Source organism: Pseudophryne corroboree, unplaced genomic scaffold (assembly GCF_028390025.1).
Source record: "Pseudophryne corroboree isolate aPseCor3 unplaced genomic scaffold, aPseCor3.hap2 scaffold_742, whole genome shotgun sequence".
NCBI classification, from domain to species: domain Eukaryota; kingdom Metazoa; phylum Chordata; class Amphibia; order Anura; family Myobatrachidae; genus Pseudophryne; species Pseudophryne corroboree.
This window is the reverse complement of record NW_026970323.1, coordinates 153,699-169,280: the sequence shown is the minus strand read 5'-3', so window position 1 is coordinate 169,280 and position 15,582 is coordinate 153,699. Positions and strand designations below refer to the sequence as shown.

General features: G+C 49.7%; 1 protein-coding gene across 1 annotated transcript in view; it reads right to left on the bottom strand.

Annotated features, from left to right (window-relative positions):
- LOC135040512 (collagen alpha-1(V) chain-like) overlaps positions 1–5,313 on the bottom strand; it is a gene marked incomplete at its 3' end in the record, with an annotated part of 144,724 nt that extends 139,411 nt beyond the window's left edge. The window contains exon 1 of the mRNA XM_063954825.1: positions 4,859–5,313. Within this exon, the coding sequence (XP_063810895.1) occupies positions 4,859–4,958 (100 nt within the window). The remainder of the gene's footprint in view (positions 1–4,858) is intronic.
- Between the last annotated feature and the right edge of the window lie 10,269 nt (positions 5,314–15,582).

Here is a 15,582-nt window from a genome sequence, read left to right as displayed (position 1 = left end):
ACGGTGCATTACCCATGCATCCGCAGTACAGCGTTACCAGGTGAAGCACGGTGCATTATCCATGCATCCGCAGTACAGCGTTACCAGGTGAAGCACAGTGCATTATCCATGCATCCGCAGTACAGCGTTACCAGGTGAAGCACGGTGCATTACCCATGCATCCGCAGTACAGCGTTACCAGGTGAAGCATGGTGCATTATCCATGCATCCGCAGTACAGCGTTACCAGGTGAAGCACGGTGCATTATCCATGCATCCGCAGTACAGCGTTACCAGGTGAAGCACGGTGCATTATCCATGCATCCGCAGTACAGTGTTACCAGGTGAAGCACAGTGCATTACCCATGCATCTGCCGTACAGCGCTACCAGGTGAAGCACGGTGCATTATCATGCATCCGCAGTACAGCGTTACCAGGTGAAGCACGGTGCATTACCCATGCATCCGCAGTACAGCGTTACCAGGTGAAGCACGGTGCATTATCCATGCATCAGCAATACAGCGTTTCCAGGTAAAGCACGGTGCATTATCCATGCATCCGCAGTACAGCGCTACCAGGTGAAGCATGGTGCATTACCCATGCATCCGCAGTACAGCGTTACCAGGTGAAGCACGGTGCATTACCCATGCATCCGAAGTACAGCGTTACCAGGTGAAGCACGGTGCATTAGCCATGCATCCGCCGTACAGCGCTACCAGGTGAAGCACGGTGCATTATCCATGCATCCGCAGTACAGCGTTACCAGGTGAAGCATGGTGCATTACCCATGCATCCGCAGTACAGCGTTACCAGGTGAAGCACGGTGCATTATACATGCATCCGCAGTACAGCGCTACCAGGTGAAGCACGGTGCATTACCCATGCATCCGCAGTACAGCGTTACCAGGTGAAGCACGGTGCATTACCCATGCATCCGCCGTACAGCGCTACCAGGTGAAGCACGGTGCATTATCCATGCATGCGCAGTACAGCGTTACCAGGTGAAGCACGGTGCATTATCCATGCATCCGCAGTACAGCGTTACCAGGTGAAGCATGGTGCATTACCCATGCATCCGCAGTACAGCGTTACCAGGTGAAGCACGGTGCATTATACATGCATCCGCAGTACAGCGCTACCAGGTGAAGCACGGTGCATTACCCATGCATCCGCAGTACAGCGTTACCAGGTGAAGCACGGTGCATTACCCATGCATCCGCCGTACAGCGCTACCAGGTGAAGCACGGTGCATTACCCATGCATCCGCAGTACAGCGTTACCAGGTGAAGCACGGTGCATTATCCATGCATCCGCAGTACAGCGTTACCAGGTGAAGCACAGTGCATTATCCATGCATCCGCAGTACAGCGTTACCAGGTGAAGCACGGTGCATTACTCATGCATCCGCAGTACAGCGTTACCAGGTGAAGCACGGTGCATTACTCATGCATCCGCAGTACAGCGTTACCAGGTGAAGCACGGTGCATTACCCATGCATCCGCAGTACAGCGTTACCAGGTGAAGCATGGTGCATTATCCATGCATCCGCAGTACAGCGTTACCAGGTGAAGCATGGTGCATTATCCATGCATCCGCAGTACAGCGTTACCAGGTGAAGCACGGTGCATTATCCATGCATCCGCAGTACAGCGTTACCAGGTGAAGCACGGTGCATTATCCATGCATCCGCAGTACAGTGTTACCAGGTGAAGCACGGTGCATTATCCATGCATCCGCAGTACAGTGTTACCAGGTGAAGCACAGTGCATTACCCATGCATCCGCAGTACAGCGTTACCAGGTGAAGCACGGTGCATTATACATGCATCCGCAGTACAGCGCTACCAGGTGAAGCACGGTGCATTACCCATGCATCCGCAGTACAGCGTTACCAGGTGAAGCACGGTGCATTATCCATGCATCCGCAGTACAGCGTTACCAGGTGAAGCACGGTGCATTATACATGCATCCGCAGTACAGCGCTACCAGGTGAAGCACGGTGCATTACCCATGCATCCGCAGTACAGCGTTACCAGGTGAAGCACGGTGCATTACCCATGCATCCGCAGTACAGCGTTACCAGGTGAAGCACGGTGTATTATACATGCATCCGCAGTACAGCGCTACCAGGTGAAGCATGGTGCATTACCCATGCATCCGCAGTACAGCGTTACCAGGTGAAGCACGGTGCATTACCCATGCATCCGCAGTACAGCGTTACCAGGTGAAGCACGGTGCATTACCCATGCATCCGCTGTACAGCGCTACTAGGTAAGCTGGGACCAAGCAGTAAGTATCTGCTGCCAGAACCAGTCTCACCGTGAGACGCCAGGAGAGGTCATATATCCGCTCTGTGTAATCCGACGCTACACACTGCACTGAGGAAGCACAATCCCGGCACTTTATATCCACCTGATGTTCTCATAGTCAGCACAGGGATCACCCATTCACCTCCTCTGTGGAGAGTTCAGGATTCTGCAGCATCAGCTCATTTATCATGGACGGAACCCTGGGAGGAGAGGACCAGCTGAGACCTTCCTTAGCGGGTGGTCTTTAGTATGCCGACTATCGGGATCCCGGCGCACAGTATACCGGCGCCGAAATCCCGACAGCCGGCATACCAACAGATATTCTCCCTCGTGGGGGTCCACGACCCCCCTGGAGGGAGAATAAATAGCGTGGCGTGCGTAGCGAGCCCGCAAGGGGCTCCTTTGCGCTCGCCATGCTGTCGGTGTGCCGGCGGTCGGGCTTCCGGCGCCGGTATGCTGGTCGCCGGCATACCATACTACACCCCCCTGAGCGCATCCCACCAAGTAGTCACAGCGAGACAATGCATCTCGTTTCTCAGTGATAATTCTTCTCAATTCCAGAAAGCACCAATCAACTAAAAGCTATATAAAGGTTTAATTAGATTGTAAGCTCCTGAGAGCAAGACCATGAAGCTGAGTAACAACAAGGAAATGACACAGCAGAGTAGGGAGTGACTACCATTGAAGACTTGTGACCCAGTAACTTTGCATTTATGAAAAAAAGAAGAAGAGATCAACTGTAGGGGAGTAACGTGGAATTCTATAGCCATGACTTCACTCCGCTTTTACCCCAGTCCTTCCTCCACTTTCACAAATGCAGATATCTACTTGTCACCGTGCCATTTCTCCAGATGTCTGCTCAGCAATGTATACCCTGGGGGATACAGTATACAGGATCCATCTCCAGCGATCAAGTACTAGCTTATCATCTCCGCGAAACAGTGCATCATCCATATCACACACATTCATATTACACAAACATACACATACGTACTTATTTTTTTTAGGGTCTCTGTTGTGAAACTACAAGAACCAGCATGCCCTTCCTGCCGCAGCACAGACATACAGTTGCACAATAGGAGCAGACCCTTATGTGGTCTCTCTCTGAAGCAATATACTGGGTACAGAATAAAAGACACTGAACTTGGTCAATTAACTTTTGCTGCAAAACATGAAATCACAAAAAGGCTCAAACGGAAAATCTGCTAACGATTCTCCCACCAGCTGAGAACACACCGGCTTCCATCCGCATAGAGCCAAACATGCCGCAGAGTAACGTGGAAGATGAATGACAGAATAACGGGCAATTATCATTATATACATAACATGAACATTGTAAGCTAGCGAGCAGGGCCTTCCTACCTCTATGTCTGTCTGTTTTTACCCAGTTTTGTTCTATAACTGTTGTTCTAATTGTAAAGCGCAACGGAATATGCTGCGCTATATAAGAAACTGATGATAAATAAATAATGAACAGGAATAGATAATTGCAGGGAGATTGGAGTTTTAAACTTAACAATAGCACAGTATAAACCTTTATATTGTCACAAAGCTGAAAAGTCCAAAACAGGACACAATTTCTGCGTGTCGCGGGCTGGTTACAGCAGGGTACCAGGCTACCTTCCCTGCGATGCAGATGGAATTTGGAAACATGCCTCCCTGTGTCTTAATCTCCATAATATACAGTATACTGTACCCCGAGCACACCCGTCCACTGGAAATTCAGCCCCACAACACGATGAAATGCAACAATTTAACCGATTTTGCATTAATACAATGCCTTGGTATACAACTGCGTATTAATTAATCAGTTCTAGTAACCACTACGGTCATTGTAGAAGCATCACTCATGCTGCACAGATGTGTAGGAAGACATAAGTGTTCATACTAGGCTGGTGGTTATCAATATACAGTAAATGACTCCAAACCCTAGAGAGTTTCCTAACTTGGTTGTGTGTTGAAGGCATCTGCCTTACGTTTATAGAACACGGAGCAAGAAAAACTGTGAATAAACTTGAATCCTTAGCTATCACTCAGTAAGTAAAATAAACCAGTATTATTATGGGAGTGCAGCAGGCAGCCAATGCCTCTACACATCTGTAACTGGAGAAAGGGATCATTCTGGGGAGTTCCACCAACAGACTATAGGTGGCGCAACGCTGCTAGTTTCACAGAAGGGAAGGGGGGGAGAGAGAAGTAGAAAAGTTTTTCAAGTTTGTAAGCTGGCTGCAGAATAAGCCAAGATTACATGTCAGAAAGTTTTCTCTGTGCAGTAGACGTTGAGTTATGAAATATCTGAGAAGGAAAGGAGGAGACACAGGCTGCAAGAATAGGTGCAGAGAGTCCCTGCTGATGGATGGAGGACACACACAAGCCTGGCTTTTAGATGTTTTGCCCTTAAATGGGCCTCCTAACAATTGGGATCCAAGGGAAGATAAATTGCACAAATGCTAAAGCAACCAAAAGGGGGAAAGTATTGCAGCGCTGGTTTCATGCACAGACTGCTGGTGCTTTATGTGGAGGGCTAAGGTGAGGACAGTGTGGTGCCAGATCAGGGTTAGAGGGTCCTTACCTGCATGGCACTGGGAACATATAAAGCTTAGTGCTACAAGAAGGGACAAGTCTTTTCTCCAAGTTCTCCTTTTCCATCTCGTATGTGTATCCATGCTCATTACCTCCACCACCGTGAGGCCAATTCCTTAGGATTTCAGGGGTCCTCAATTCAAATCTTGGAATGCAAAAAGGAGAATGATAGGGCAGAAACCCTGGAGGGATTGCACTTTGTTATAAAGCCATTAGACTGTGATTTTGGGGGTGTTTGGGGATGGGGGGTTGGGGGGCAGCTGTACTTTCTGGGCAGTTACTTTGAGTGTCTGCAAAGCCCCAGGTCCTCCTGTTCCTTCTTCTCTCCTGTTCCCTTCTCTGGTCTGGTCCTACTGGGGTTGTCTTGAGAAGTGATGCCCCCTTCTCAACCGATTGGAGAGTGAAAAACCTTTTTAGGGAGATGTGAGGACTGGTGAGTCCCAGACAGGGACAGCAAATCAGAAGCTGAACTGCGGCACAAGCTCAGCCTCCTTTCTCTGGGATCAGGAAAAGGGGGAGAGAGGGTGGGGAACGAAGAGGAGGAGGGAGGAAAGATTGTGTTAAAAAAAAGTTTGGAGAAGAGAAGAGATGAAGAAAAAAAAAAAAGTGTGGGACAGAGGCATGTTCAGAGGCCAAGCTGCAAAGGGTTAACCAGAGAACATTCCCAAGACCCAGCTCCATTCCTGTAACCTCGGGCAGACAAGCCCTGCTAAACTAGAGAACAGATGATTTTTTACTGGCTGTGGGCGCCCGGTTCCAGGGAATACACACAGGGCTGGACAAAGCATTAGACTGGGCACACTGAATGGAGGGCTAATTATACAGCTGTCACTGCAGGGGACAGTGATTGACAGCTGAGGTTACCAAGAGATTCTGCAGCAGCTACACATACGTCATTTAACAGAGCCAAATGCAATCCAGTGACTGCCTGCACCAATGTTCTTACAACGGTTCCCCTATATTACGGGGGTGCATATAACGAACGAATGATGAGTTGTCGCCCCCCACCTCTTTTTTTTACGCCTCCAGAACTTGACACATATATTTGCTGGCTGAGCTTTGTGTATTGTCAGACTGCGCATACGCCAAACCTGGACGCATACAGAGTCCCGCAGTTTTCAGTCGCAGCAGTGTAAATGGGCTGTAATGCGGCATTCTCATATAGGGAAAGCTCAGTGAGGGCGTGCTGGCGGAACTGCGGGCTATGCAGACCCGGGCAGATACGTAAATACACCTGTATCCCAGTCTTCTCTTCTGCAGCTAGTTAGAGGGCAGGTGATGGTGGTGACAAGTATCAAACCAAGCGTACACGTAGGGCCGGGGGCCCATCATGGTATGTACAGCACTGCATACAGATACATGCATTTCCTTTTGTTAGTGCTACAGACTGACTGGGCCGGTTTCAGGGTCTGCTCTAGCGACTGCTGCCGGCGTGATAATATGAAAAAGCTAGAGTCAACCTCCCCCTTGCGTGCTAGTGTGAGCCATTCCTCTGCTATTACATGATGGCCGAGCCCTTCCGCTGCCACGACACGGTGGCCGAGCAGGTACCCAAGCCCTTCCTCTGCTGCAACATGTCTTTCTTCTGATGCTACACAGTACCCAAGCCCTTCTTCGGTCATGACATGATGCCCAATCCCTTCCTCTGACATGACATTGTGTCTGAGCCCTTCCTCTGACATGACATTGTGTCTGAGCCCTTCCTCTGACATGACATTGTGTCTGAGCCCTTCCTCTGACATGACATTGTAACTGTGCCTTCTCTCTGACATGCCACGGTGTCTGAGCCCTTCCTCTGACATGACATTGTGTCTGAGCCCTTCCTCTGACATGACATTGTGTCTGAGCCCTACCTCTGACATGACATTGTGTCTGAGCCCTTCCTCTGACATGACATTGTGTCTGAGCCCTTCCTCTGACATGACATTGTAACTGTGCCTTCTCTCTGACATGCCACGGTGTCTGAGCCCTTCCTCTGACATGACATTGTGTCTGAGCCCTTCCTCTGACATGACATTGTGTCTGAGCCCTTCCTCTGACATGACATGGTAACTGTGCCTTCTCTCTGACATGCCACGGTGTCTGAGCCCGTCCTCTGACATGCCACGGTGTCTGAGCCCTTTCTCTGACATGACATTGTGTCTGAGCCCTTCCTCTGACATGACATTGTGTCTGAGCCCTTCCTCTGACATGACATGGTAACTGTGCCTTTTCTCTGACATGCCACGGTGTCTGAGCCCTTTCTCTGCCATACCGTGGTGTCTGAGACTTTCCTCTAGTTTAACGTGGTGCCCGAGCCCTTCATCTGGCTTAAGAAGGTGCCTGAGCCCTTTCTGTACCATAACGTGGTGTCTGAGCCCTTTCTCTGCAATAATGTGGTGTCTGAGGCCTTACTCTGCCATAACGTGGTGTCTGAGCCCTTCCTTTGCCATAACGTGGTGTCTGAGGCCTTACTCTGCCATAACGTGGTGTCTGAGCCCTTCCTTTGCCATCACATGGTGTCTGAGCACTTCCTCTGTTATAATGTGGTGCCCGAGCCCTTCCTCTGCCATAGTGTGATGTCTTAGCCCTTCCTCTGCCATAACATGGTGTCTGAGACCTGCCTCTGCCATAATGTGGTGTCTGAGCCCTTCCTCTGTCATAATGTGGTGTCTGTGCCCTTCCTCTGCCATAACATGCCGTCTGTGCCCTTCCTCTGCCATAACATGGTGTCTGAGCCCTTCCTCTGCCATAATGTGGTGTCTGAGCCCTTCCTTTGCCATAACATGGTGTCTGAGCCCTTCCTCTGTTATAATGTGGTGCCCGAGCCCTTCCTCTGCCATAGTGTGATGTCTTAGCCCTTCCTCTGCCATAACATGCTGTCTGTGCCCTTCCTCTGCCATAACGTGGTGTCTGAGCCCTTCCTCTGCCATAACGTGGTGTCTTATCCCTTCCTCTGGCATAACGTGGTGTCTGAGCCCTTCCTCTGCCATAACGTGGAGCCTGAGGCCTTACTCTGCCATAATGTGGTGTCTAAGCCTTTCCTCTGGAATACCGTGGTGTCTGAGCCCTTCCTCTGCCATAACATGGTGTCTGAGCCCTTCCTTTGCCATAACGTGGTGTCTGAGACTTTCCTCTAGCTTTACATGGTACCTGAGCCCTTTATCTGGCTTAAGAAGGTGCCTGAGCCCTTTCTGTATGATAACGTGGTGTCTGAGCCCTTTCTCTGCAATAATGTGGTGCCCGAGGCCTTCCTCTGCCATAACGTGGTGGCTGAGCCCTTCCTCTGCCATAACGTGGTGGCTGAGCCCTTCCTCTGCCATAACGTGGTGTCTTAGCCCTTCCTCTGGCATAACGTGGAGCCTGAGGCCTTACTCTGCCATAAAGTGGTGTCTAAGCCTTTCCTCTGGAATACCGTGGTGTCTGAGCCCTTCCCCTGCCATGACATGGCATCCTGTCTCTTTCTGACCACAGTCTGTCCTCCTGTCCCATCTTCAGCCTCCACGATGCTCAAATCCTTGTCCTTTAGTGATCTGCCTCTTACGGTCCTCCTTCTGACATACAGCTTGATCTGCAGACTCTTCCACAACGTGGACACTTGGCTTTTCTCCCACCTCATGTAGAACTTCCTTCTAGTGGACACATTTCCCATGCCTTTGTTTTGTCTCTCATTACCTTCCCCCGTGTCACTAATACCCCAAACCTGTGCCACTTTTGCTTATGCACACCCTCTGATACCTACTTTTAGCTACAGCAGTAAAAATCAGTAGACCATCAATTTATCATTAAATACTTGAATCTGGATCAAAAAAATTGCATGGAGACCACATGCTTGTTTTGTGCAAATCTCGTAAATACACCAAGTACTGGATGTATCTCAGCATGAAGAAACATCAGAAAGAATCATCACATTTCTCTACGTTTCCGCTGTGGCACATACCGACAGAAGCCAAATGTTCTGACATGATGTATAGAGTATTCTGCAACACAACACTTGCATATATCTAAGCTGACTTTCAAAGACCCAGCATAGACCGGAAAGGACAATAGTTCTCCTTTTTCCTAGCTGCTAATTCTTGGGGATAAATCTACCCTCTTCCCCCGTCTTATCACTGCATATACAGTACGTATCTGTCAGATTCTTGGCTTCTTGACGCTCCCAGCCCTGTACATCCTGTATTGAATACAAGGACGAAACCAAGTGGGATGAAAGGCCAAAGAAAAAAACAACTGTGCTGCAACTTTCTGCTCAATAAGGAATTTGTTTGATTGGAATTTTTGAATGAACCTCAAAGTATGAAAAACTCCATTGATGCGAAGGTTTCATTTAGTAGGTGGCTCTGGCGTGTGGTCAGCAGAGGTGTAAAACATGTGTATAGTTGGGAAACACGCAGCATAGACAGTATGTGTGAGTATTGCAAATCTCTGTGATTTGCGTGAAGGATAAATCTCGGCTATAAAACATCCGATTCTATAAATGTGACACTTATATCCCTGAAACTGGGTGATACTGTAAGTTACATAAACCACACTCTATAGATCGGTGCTACTGAACAGAACTGCACGTTATTCATGCCGTTCCTGAGTGCTGCACCGGCCAGCGTATCACATGGTGACGCTTTCATGCTCAATGGGGGTCATTCCGAGTATATCGCTCTCTGCGTTTTTTTAGCAGCGCAGCGATCAGGTCACTACTGCGCAAGAGTATGCACCGCAATGCACAGGCGCGTTGTACGGGTACAAAGCGGATCGTTGCTGGGCGATGGATTTAACGAAGAATCCATTCGCACAGCCGATCGCAAGGAGACTGACAGGAAGAAGGCGTTTGTGGGTGTCAACTGGCCGTTTTCAGGGAGTGGTTGGAAAAATGCAGGCGTGTCCGAGCGTTTGCAGGGAGGGTGTCTGACGTCAATTCTGTGACCAAAAAAGACTGAAGTGATCGCAGCGGCTGAGTAAGTCCAGAGCTACTCAGAAACTGCTAAAAACTTTTTCGGCTCGCTCGGCTGCACACGCGTTCGCACACTTGCAAAGCAAAAATACACTCCCCTATAGGCGGCGACTATGCGTTTGCACGGCTGCAAAAAGTAGCTAGTGAGGGATCAACTCAGAATGAGGGCCAATGACTCCCCACTCTCCCACTTTTTTATCCCTGTCTTCCTTTACTCCCAATTACCTGCTTGACTTTAAAATCTATACTAGTTACCAGCCCGCCAAAATGACGGAACAAAAGAACAGTAATGTCAGCACCTGCGGCTGTGTGCGCCCGAACAGAGAAACACTTGAATCTCAATAGCAGCGGGTGCCCCTATGCTCAGGTTAGCTTCTGCCCATATTAGTATATAACAGCAATTGCGCACGGCAAAAGATTGCAACAGCAGAAGTAAGAACAACCACATCTGAATCGGCATCAGGTGCGGCGTTGTACCACTTATCCCATGTGACATGAGGAAGGTCTTCCAGGATGATGATGGTCCGTCCAGCGGTGTGGGGTGCAGGACACTGATGTTATCCATGCGTCACGGCTTTCTCATTCACACAATGGGACATTCAAGACTCCCAACTTCAGGCAGGAGTCATTTGCTTGGGAATCCATCCACACGGGATGAGGTCAAAATATCTACAGTAGGGATCAGAATCCCAACACATCCCAAGGGAAAGTACCAGGGTAGGGATTCAGGTTAGACACTAGGAGTACTGTTGGGGTTAAGGGTAAGATCAAGGGTTAGGTGCAAAATAGGGGGGGTGGGGGGTGGGATTCAACTGTTCTTTGCGCTGGCCACCACTAGATGGCACCTAACGAGCAAGTCAATTGTTCCTCTGTTTCTGAGCGAACAGCCTTTGGCCCGGTCGTTTCTCCTCACAGATCCCCAAGCAGATATGAGGGAAAAGTGACTCGAATGGGTGTCTGGGATCGGTATGAAATACCTCCAATCAAAATCCAGACGGTCGAAATCCCGACAGCAATTGATCAACGGTCAAAATCTCGACATGGACAAAATCCGCAGCTAAATCCGCTCTGTTTGGGTGTGATCAGCGTTAAACAAAAACATTTGAATTGCGGGAGATCGGGTGCGAAGAACAATTGAATTCCCCCCTTAGCCGGAAGCAGTCAAGATTCTGTCGTCGGTCTTCAGGTTTTTGGGATTTCATACCCAACCCTTCCACACATTGGTAGACTCAATGCCATGGCGGACACAGGCCAAACCGGACCTCATTCAGTGACCGGCGTTTCCGTTTTTTGCCCACTACCTGCATATTTCAGCAGTATATAAATGAACTGTATTATACTCGGTAGGCGTTTATCTCCTTCAGTTAGTAACCGCTGGGCATCCTGAGACACATCTGCTCTTGCTGGCAGCAATGTGACGGCATATCTTTCCCAGCTTCATGTAAATAAATACTAAATAGCACTATTGTCTAAGTCTCCAGGTCTCGGTGATCCATATTAGGCAGGCACAGAGGGTTAATAAAGAATCATTATAATAAATGGCATTTTTGCAGGGCCGCAATGCCAGAACATGCACTGAGAATGCCCAGAGTGTGTCCACCTAATCCACGCCGATTAAGGCTGGCGGAACGCGCTCACTTGCATGTGCGCCATTGTTATCCGGCTTCCAGGCGTCCTGAATGCACTGTGACCAGATGAAATATGCACTAAAAATAAAAGAAATGACAGTCTATGGCGTGATCCAATATTTGCTTTCCGGGAGCTGTGCGAGCTTGTCGAGTCATGTGAGAAATGTTTGTGGCTTATATCTAAGTAATAGGGAAAAAGAAGAGAGATATAATAGTGAGGGAATGATAATCCTATGTACTAAACTGTGCACATCCAAATGTTATTTAGCGCTTAATGGCACATTTGCCTACACACCGGTCCATAACCGCAGCCGTGGCCATTACTAGTCATTAATTGTGCACACTAGACTGGTAGAACATAGATGTCCAAACGAAACGCACCACGTGGTAATCGCTGCACACTGGGCCTCATTCACATGTGTAAGTAAAACTGTCAGGGCTTACCTAGCAGCAAAGTTACGGCTCACCCGGCAGCAAAGTTACGGCTCACCCGGGAAGCAACGTCAGGGCTCACCCGGGAAGCAACGTCAGGGCTCACCCGGGAAGCAACGTCAGGGCTCACACCGACAGCCAGGGCTCGCACCGACAGCAATGTCAGGACTCGCACCGGCAGCAACGCCAGGACTCACACAGGCAGCAACATCAGGACTCATCCCAGGAAGCAACGTCAGGGCTCACACTGGCAGCAGCGCCAGGACTCACACCCGCAGCAACGTCAGGACTCATCCCAGGAAGCAATGTCAGGGCTCACACCGGCAGCAACGTCAGGACTCATCCCAGGAAGCAACGTCAGGGCTCACACCGGCAGCAACGTCAGGACTCATCCCAGGAAGCAACGTCAGGGCTCACACCGGCAGCAACGTCAGGACTCATCCCAGGAAGCAACGTCAGGGCTCACACCCGCAGCAACGTCAGGACTCATCCCAGGAAGCAACGTCAGGGCTCACACCGGCAGCAACGCCAGGACTCACACCCGCAGCAACGTCAGGGCTCACACCGGCAGCAACGTCAGGACTCATCCCAGGAAGCAACGTCAGGGCTCACACCGGCAGCAACGTCAGGACTCATCCCAGGAAGCAACGTCAGGGCTCACACCGGCAGCAACGTCAGGACTCATCCCAGGAAGCAACGTCAGGGCTCACACCCGCAGCAACGTCAGGACTCATCCCAGGAAGCAACGTCAGGGCTCACACCGGCAGCAACGCCAGGACTCACACCCGCAGCAACGTCAGGGCTCACACCGGCAGCAACGCCAGGACTCACACCGGCAGCAACATCACGAATCACCCAGCATCAATGCCACGGCTCACACCGGCAGCAACGTCAGGACTCACACCGGCAGCAACGTCAGGGCTCACACTGGCAGCAACGTCAGGACTCACACCGGCAGCAATGTCAGGGCTCACACCGGCAGCAACGTCAGGGCTCACACCGGCAGCAACGTCAGGGCTCACACCGGCAGCAACGTCAGGGCTCACACCGGCAGCAATGTCAGGTCTCACCTAGCAACAACTTTAACTTTAATAAGACAAAAAATAAAAGTAAATGAAACCCTGTGAATTCTGGGAACGCCGCCTGTGTGCTTACAGTTGGAAACAGTGATTTAATAAAGTAATTCCAGATAATTGAGATTGCAGCCATGAGCCAAAGTAGTGCAAATGTATAAAGTGACACTAATCAGAGAGTAACCGGAGGGGAAAATCACCCGGCCTGCAGTGTTGTTTTTAGAATATGAAACATCTTAATATCCAGAGTCATTTCTCCACTACAGCAGCTCAGGAACACTTCATTATTATGTCCAGAAGGAAATGGAGATGAAGCAGAGAGTAACTTACCGCGCATCAGTTCTCAGCACAGCGACGGGGCCGATTCATAGTCGTACATTGGAGCAAACTTTTGCAGTTTGCTGAATTTACCTGATTTGCGGGACGCAGTGCGGCTGCAGCTGTCAGGTGAGTGGCAATCTGCAGCCGCTTGGGGGTGTGGAGGTTACCTGTTCCAGAAAACGGGGCCCTGAGTGCCGAAGCCAGTGGGTGAGTCCTTGGATGCAGCTTCCCTGACCCCGGCTGCGTAATATCACCGGACATCCGGAGTATCCTGAGGGTCACTCAGATGTCCGATGGTCATGCGGTTGATCTGACGCTGCGTCTCTGGATGCAGCAGCGGATCACAGAAGCCGGCAGTGGGCGCCTTGCTTCTTAAAACGCCTCCTGCAGCTTTTACATATTTCAGCACAGCCGCTGGGAACAAAGACGCAGTGGCTGGGTTATTAGCGCACAACTATGAATCAGCCCCACCGTTCTGGAAGAACTGCAGCTGACACGTCCCGGCTTCTCAAATCTGTGGGGTGATCGCCCTTTCCGCCCCTGTCTAGATCCGCCACTGGCTCCTGTCTCACCTTAGCTACCTGTCCCCAGGCCACGTTTACTCTGCTGAGCCCCAATCACTGATAAAGGGTTATAGGACAATGAAATATAAGTGAATGATTTTATTATTAGCCCCCCCCCCCCTCCTGCCACCCTGCTAACAAATGCACCTCTGCTACTGTGCAGGAGACGCCCGGACAAGGACATCGTTCACCCACATGGGGCAGCATCTCCATCTACAGATATTCACCTTTGTTATTCTCATCTATCGCCTTTTCCTCTTCCCCAGAACATACCACTAGGATTATATTTACTATGGTGCGGGTTTATAGAAGTGATGTTGCCCATAGCAACCAATCACATTGTAGGTCTTATCTTCTAGAAAGCTTACGGTCATTAGGTCGACAAGACTTAGATCGACAGTCATTAGGTCGACCACTATTGGTCGACATGCATTAGGTCGACATTTTTGTAATTTTTTTATACCCATACCCTTCTAGAAGATTCTAGATGAATGATGAGTAGAATCTGATTGGTTGCTATAGGCAACGTCTCCACTTCTAAAAACCTGCACTTTACCAAATATACCCCCTATAATCCTATCTTATGGGGCCCATACATCAATTGGCCGATTCACTGATTACCGATCTCACTTTCTCCCATGATCAGTAAAATCTAATGTGTTGGAAATTTTCGATTCGCCGACTCCAACCCAAAAATGATCGAAATCGCAGAACCGATGATTTCCAACATATTGGATTTTGCAATTTGTATTACACAATCTATCGCAAAACAGAGCCCTGTGCCGATAGATTGTTGCTATATAGACCCCTTTACTTGTTTAAGTGTCTGAGAGATGTCAGTAAACCCGATGTCTTACGTTCATCACTAATGGCGGGTGGACTGCGCAGAACAGGTCCTGCGAGATTGCATGCAGCGCCCCATAAGCTGCAGACCGATTGACAGGCTGTTGGCGTTTGGTGGTGGGGGTTGATAGAAGCTGGCCAGTGTTCCTGAAAATGGGGGACGGGCCCCGGCTGAGCAGTTTGCGCCATCATTGTAAGTGAGGTGAGCGATGGTGATCCAATGGTGCATCTTTTGGACGCAGCGCTAGTGTCGCAGATTCTGTCAGGAGCATCCATTACTCCGTATTACAAGCCGACTTATTGGCTGCACAGTGGAGGGTATGAAGTAAAATTGGGGAGTTGCTACTCGGATTTTGCACCGAGGGCTTCTAGCTGCAGAACTTGGGAGGAGGGTTATTCCTTAACCACTAATCGTGGGCCTGATTCTAAGTGGCACGCTATGTGAATCGGATTTGCGCACAATTCTGAATCAAGCCCATTGAACGGTTTGGAACATGTGAATGATTGTTTTGCTAAAAGGTACAATTGTATGAAAAGTGCCATCTACCACAATCTATACCCCACTGTCATGAAGACTCCAGTGTCCCCTATGAGATGAAGGACAAATAATAATTACCTTTATTTCACCAAATCCTATTTATATGTACAGATCCTGCCCCCCATATGGCACATCACCGTATCCGACGGCACCAGATTCCCAGGCCCAGCTCCCACCACTGCGGTTACCAGGACACGGAGCTCTCTCCATAATCGCCATGCACGGTGCAGCACAAGTTGCGATGGCTGAGCCAGCCTGACACGTATTGAGGTACGAGGCACTTGCTGCTGTAACAGCACAGAGTTGTGTTTGTGCGGAGGGAAAGATGACCTCATAGCTTCGGCTCTGCTCCATATTAGGAACCTGACTCAGGACCCTCAAACTCTGG